The sequence below is a fragment of the Buceros rhinoceros genome, unplaced genomic scaffold (genome assembly GCF_000710305.1).
Source record: "Buceros rhinoceros silvestris isolate BGI_N320 unplaced genomic scaffold, ASM71030v1 scaffold16400, whole genome shotgun sequence".
NCBI classification, from domain to species: domain Eukaryota; kingdom Metazoa; phylum Chordata; class Aves; order Bucerotiformes; family Bucerotidae; genus Buceros; species Buceros rhinoceros.
The window spans coordinates 1-6,442 of NW_010388051.1; the positions used below are offsets into that span (position 1 = coordinate 1).

Below are 6,442 nucleotides of genomic sequence, written 5' to 3' on the forward strand. Positions count from 1 at the left end.
GCCCCCGACTGTCATTGCACCAGACCCGAGCCATAGCTGAAGGTGTAGCTGCTGGCCAGCGAGTGGGACTGCGGGTGCTCCTCACCCTGCTCCGAGGGGTAGCTGGGAAACGTCTGCGCCCGGGACACCTTCGCCGAGCCAAGGCTGTGACCTGTTGGCAGAGGAGCACACGGACACAAAAGATGTAACTAACTGGGCTTTAACTTAATTTTAATTTACCTGAAGCCTTGCTGTGGTGGGTCTCGTTGTTCACACACAGCCAGCCAGACGGGAGACCACGTGTGAAAGGCCAATAAAAAGCCAATGACCAAACTCAGAAGGTGACTCCTACGATCCAATTCTGTAACCTGATCATTTCCCCATCTCAAAATTCCCTTTTGAAGTTGAAATTTAATTAGCAACAAAAAGCTAATTTCCAACGCGTATACCTTCATGCAACACATATTCTCTATTTTTTGGAAATGTGTATTGAAGCCTGGATTTAAAATGGTTTTGCATAATGCTTTAAAAATGTCTTTCATAGATGTATTATACATAGGAATGCAAAATCAGATTTTTTCCTCACTCACAGAGTTATTAAAGAAAGGCTGTAGCAGAGTATAGACTCAAACACTGAAGAACTCAGCTCACATTGAAATGTTTCAAAACAGCCAACAGCTTTCTAGACTGCCTCAGCAGAGCCGGAACAAAGAACGGTGTTCACTGGATTTGGCAAACTTTGTCCCAGCTCGTGTTTGGAGAGGTTTGGCTATAACACATTACTGACTGCTGCTTCATGAAAAAAAATTGTGATCCCCGTGAAGATGAGTCCATCACAGCAATACTAGGACCAAGAGAGAAAAATCTCCAAGTAAATGAAAAATAAAATAAAAGGTACATCTCAGTGACGCTGGAGACAATAAAACTAGAGACTGAATTCCCAGGGGCATGTTAATGGTCATAAAAGCTCCCTTCATAGCACGACTAAGGAGGATGAATTTAGTATCTGTGTTTTTACTCCTGATTCACTGGGTAAAACTGACACGAGCTATCGAGACGTGACAGATGCCAGGTTTAAACGTTCTCTGCTTCAAGCAGCTTTTGCATCAAAACAAACTAAAATGTGTGGTGGCTGTGAGGCCTTGGTGGCAAAGAAAAACCACTGCTAATACACTGTTTGAGAACAGTCTTAAATGCTTTATTGCTTTGAGCAACTTTTAACCGTGATATAAAGTGAGGCCTTCATACTCTTACTTTAATCTGGGAGTTGCAACAATTGTTAGATGTTTTAAAATTTAATGCAAACCTAAAGATTGCAGGTTTTGGTCTTGTGTTCCTTAGCTGGCATTTTTCCTTGGAGGGATGAAGGGTGTTGTTTTCTTTTTTCCCAGAAGCTAGAGTCCTTTATATTTTAAGGGCCACAGGAAGCTGCTAATCCAGCCATGCGATTTGCTATGTAATTTTTTTCTCTTTCTAGCCAATAAAGATAACTAAAGCATGTCAAGTCACCATTTTCCTCTATTGTCTTTATTTATTTTATCCAAAAAACGTAGAGCACAGAAACCGTCCCTGAGACAGCAAGCAGGAGTAGAGCCCTGTCAAACACGGGAGTTCGCTAAACCCAGGTCTGTCTGTATCACGTGCTGTATCTCACGTAATCAGCTTTGAATTCACTTCCGTAGAACAGTTCAGCTTTAACACAGCGCTGAAGATGTCGCTACTAAAAGAATTTCTAGCTAAGGTATTCAGGTAGTCTCTTAGAACACAGAAGATGAATTTGAACCTATTAAGGTTAAAAAGGAAATGAAATTCAGGTCTTCCATTTCCTGGATGTATGCCCCCGCTGCTAGCACATCCCTTACTGTTTGGTAAAAGAAAATGCGTAGCTAGCTGCTAACTCTCACAACAGGGCTGATTTGAGCCGTTCTGTAACCAAAGGGGATAATGAGGATCACCGACTTCTTCCCTGACTGCTAGGATGTGTCATCAGACACAGAGAGAGAGACAGATAGAGGATATTAAAAGACACACTCAGCAGATCCCAAATATCTTAGACACCTGATCGAAGCTCAAGCTGAACAGTTTGACATTAATATATGGAAATGATAACAAAAAGAGTGGAGGACATTGGTTCAAATGAAATGAGAAAGCTATAGGTAAGAGAGAATTTGTGAGTCTAGGAAAGAATGGGTCGGTGTTATATGACTACTTTCAACTTGGTTTTTCCAAAACCAATGAATTCTATTAACAGATTTAAAGAAAATTAATTTAAAAAATAAAGGTGGCAAAATAATGAAAGAGTCCAATGATTCCAAGCTGGTTTAAGACTTCTAAGTAGTAAACTTCCAAAATTTAGAGTTTTGTTCAACTTTTTAAAAAATTTAGTATACCCTGCACTGGAAACTTTAAGTTCCTTATGGAGTCTGAGGTACTACAGAGTCTCCGCAGTTACGTTCTACGTCAGCAGTAAGAAACTGGAGACTAAAGATACAGGAAAAGTTTTTGCAGTAAAGAATTTAAGTTTCAGTGCTTTCCAAGCTTCCTGCTTCAGCAGCATTTTCTGTGTTACATTTGGGTCTTAAAAGGTTAAGGGAGAAGAAGAATGCTGTTTGCGGATTGTGCAGCTCTTTGGTACCACAGCTGTGTTCAAGAATACAAAACTAACTCTACAGTTCTTCTGAAGTCAGCATAAGAAGGATTTGATTAACACACACTTCATGACCTGAAGACACCAGTAGAACTGGGGGAGTTTTTCTTCCTGTGGCTTACATAGGAAATGTATTTTTTTTTTCTGTTCTGGGACAAGACCTTGGAAAGGTAAGTATTATTCAGCCTACTTATTCCTTTATTTAAATTTACTCTCAGGATCATAGATGCAATGAAGCTGCAGTCCAAAGCAATTAGGTATGAATGATTCATCAAGATAATTTAATGTAACCTGGCAAATTACACTGAAATTAGATTTTTCCTCATCTTAATTATGTTGGAAGCTGAGGCAGTATATGCAAGGATCTCATTGCATGGCATGGTGCTTATTTAGAACAATCCTTTAGAGGAAAAACCCAATGGTTTCCTAGTAACAGCAGTGATTGATGTACATATAAGATCGATCACCACTTCTAAGAGAAAATTTGCAGTACTCAGCTAAATGAAAAGAAAAAAAAAAACAGAAGAGATCCAAGAATAATCTTTAAAAGCTCCCTCACTGCTGCTTATTGGGAGATGTTTCTCCCCATTTCAGATTCAAAATTCAAATTCTTAAGCAGAAGGCAGAGTTTGTGGGGTTTTTTTTGTAAATAAAAAATGATCATGCTTTTCTTTTCCAACACAAGAATTTAAGGGAGTCTCTCATCTGATGTTCTTTGGTTAGAGCCCTCATCCACGATGTACAAGTCCTGTGTTAAAACCCCCCTCTGCCTGTGGGTGAGGTACAACTTTCTGTAACGGCTAAACCAGCTGAAAATGTTCCCCTGTTCACCGCTGTTCCCTGTCCCTCAGTTGTGCCATCGCGACGGAAAGGCTGCTTTGTAGGCTGACGCGCTTTGGTCATCCGGTTCGCAAGAGCCCTGCAAATGGTCGCACTGGCACAGCCAAGGAGCAGGAACAAGCAGCCAAGGGAAGAGGTGGCAGAGTTTTTCTCAGACTGGCTTTGGTCCCTGATAGCAGCTTTGGGGAATGGATGTGCAACCAAATGCAGGTGACTGCTGTCGCCACCAGACTACTCACTTCTCTGATGCAGGGTCACTTTTAAAACGCTGTGACTAAGCTTTTCTAATACAAGATCTAACACAAGAGTTTTTTTCGCAGTACAATTATTAAAAATTAATAGAACCAGAGACGCCTGTGTTTCGGCGTCTGTTGCAGGCCTTTTATGTACCTCATTTTAGATAGTCATTAGGCAAAATAAAGAAGCAGACTTTTGCAGCTGCACAGCAAGCTTTCATCTGGGATTTCTTAACCTCTGAACAGATGACTTTACAAACAAAACGATGTTCTAATGCAGTTTCACTTTTCTAGGTAATAATAATAAACTTTATTTTTGAAAATAAAATTTGGCATTTCCATTCCCGAGATTATGAGCACAAAATTAGAGTCATTAAATTAAAGCCAATTGGATATCTTTATTCGCATTATGTTTTGTACTTGGGAGTGCTCTGCGACTTCATGAGGACAAGAGGCTTGTGATTGCTATAGATGATTCTATAAATGTTATAGAAAACCACGGTTGTTCACAAGAAATTTGTACAAATCAGTCAGTGCAAGCTAAGACCAAATAAAGTTAATCTCTCGTTCCTCTGTGGAGCAATCTTTTCTTTTTGGAAATATTAATCGGAAAATTCTGTTGTTCACAATAAACAGAACAGTCTGGAAACCAGTGAAACAGAGACGATGAGGTTTTATCCACAAAGGATGGTGCAAGGAAGTGGAAAAAACCCCAGTGAGCTAAGAAATGTTGCAGGAATGAAACGTTACTAAAAAGGAGTTAGTTATATGCTGCTTCCTCACACAATTCTCACCGGACAATAAATGCAGCCCTTCCGCCAGAGAAGTTCACAAAACTAGTACGAGCCTTTAATCTAGATTTACGTCCTCTAAGGACTTTCCCGCCAGCGGTGAAAGCTCCTGTTTACACCAGAGGAGCCCCACCGGTTGCACTGAGGGCATCGTTTTGATGAGGAAGGGTGTCTTGAGGTGCTTCAGCCTCTCATAGTCTTTGCAGCCTTTTTGTTGACACAGGACAAAATGGCAAAGGCTCTGAAAGCCCACTAGGGAAAATGAAACGCTTAGTGCAAGAAATTAAATTATGATGACTGCTTATTTCAGACAGAGGCTTTTATCCTCTAAGAGCTTTTGTTGCAAAGAAAGAGACTCCACATTTTATTCTGGATAATGTTCCTTAAAAAAAACCCCTACCACAATCTCAAATCAGTTAAGTGGCTATTATTGCATCAAAAAAGATACTTTCATTTAAGGCAGAAAATAAATGATTGCTGTTATTCTATTTATACATTTATAGTGGTTAAAATTCTGCCAGATTTCCGCACTGAATATACAGTGTCTTCTATTGAGCTGCTGATGACAAAGCAGCTTTTCCTTTCCTGCTGTTAGATGATTGGAATAACTGAAGCAAAGTTTCATAGCAGGACAAACTGCTACAAAGCAAAACATTTGTTTAGCAGTAATGATGCAGTAGGATTGGAAGGGCATTAATTGGTACAGCAATTATTATGCTGTCACTCACAAAAAGATGCAATGGAAAGGAGCAGATGGAAACCGAAAAATAGCATAAACTACATTACAGCGTATTGAATTCCATACACTGAGCGAAAGTGAAACTGTGGGCCTGTTTCAGTTCCAAACAAAGAAATACAGATTTTCCCTTGAATTTAACTACAGTTGGAATTGAAACTCCAGGGAGCACAGCTGGGCTCCAACTCTTATATTTTCTAAATAATTTTGGATCTCACTTAATCAAATATTTATCTTTCTGAAGGGAAAATGGGTAACAGGAAATACAACTTTTGAGACAGATTTTTATTCTTCATTAAAAAGCATTTTAACTTTCTTAAGACTTTGAAACAAAATTAATTTTTATTTTTTTTTTTTGTCCAGCATCAAGATTAGTAAGTACCTGAGTAGAATATACTTGTTACAGAACACTATTACTTTCCAAAATTGGAAGACTGTTATTTAACTTAAAACATTTTGGCAATGTCATCAAGTCCTTCTCCACAAAAGCATGAGCATGCAGAAAAAAATTGCAGGATTGGCAGTTTAGAACCAGTTAATTTATAATATGTCAGATTTTTGAGTCTTAAGGAAAATGTTTTCAACATTCCAGTTTTGGCACAAGAAAGCTGGAATTTTATGAAGAGTGCATCTACATGTCAATATTTTGACATAAAGAAAAGGCATGTCCTTAGGGCTTTGCAGTAGTGATAACGCTTCACTACCCATGGATAGAATGAAATGCTTGTAAACTTTATGTACAGGAAAAAAAGAGCGTTATTTTAGCTGTGCCCCTGCCTGTAATAGCAAGTTTTTAAAAACAGTAACTTCAATCACATAACTAAAACTAATGTATTGACTAAAGGTCAAGTTGGTTTAATTGTGGTTGCTGCTCGTCTATTAACTTGCTCTTCTATTGCATTTAAACGGATTATTACTCACTTAGGATACCACAAGCCGACGTCGCTCCTGTAGTACAAATATCAGAACATCAATCGCATCTTTCTCGAAGATGAATCGGTTTACCTTGCCCTCTACTTTAAACTGATTATCTTTTCCCAGTGGGGATTTTTTGTAGTAATGCATCTTGTTATTCGTGGTACCAGCTTTCTGTGCCTCTGTGAGTTTATAAAGGGAGGACACATATATGAACAACTGCCACCCGACATCGCCTCCTAGGAGATGGATAAGAGACGTACTCACACGTCTCACGTGACCTAATAGTCTTCCCCCT

General features: G+C 39.1%; 1 protein-coding gene across 1 annotated transcript in view; it reads right to left on the reverse strand.

The window, feature by feature from the left end:
* Positions 1–11: 11 nt before the first annotated feature.
* The window catches only part of LOC104500917 (docking protein 6-like), a gene marked incomplete at its 5' end in the record, with an annotated part of 63,774 nt that continues 57,343 nt past the window's right edge, over positions 12–6,442 (reverse strand). Inside the window, one exon of the mRNA XM_010144650.1 lies at positions 12–151. Coding sequence (XP_010142952.1) covers positions 12–151 — 140 coding nt within the window. The remainder of the gene's footprint in view (positions 152–6,442) is intronic.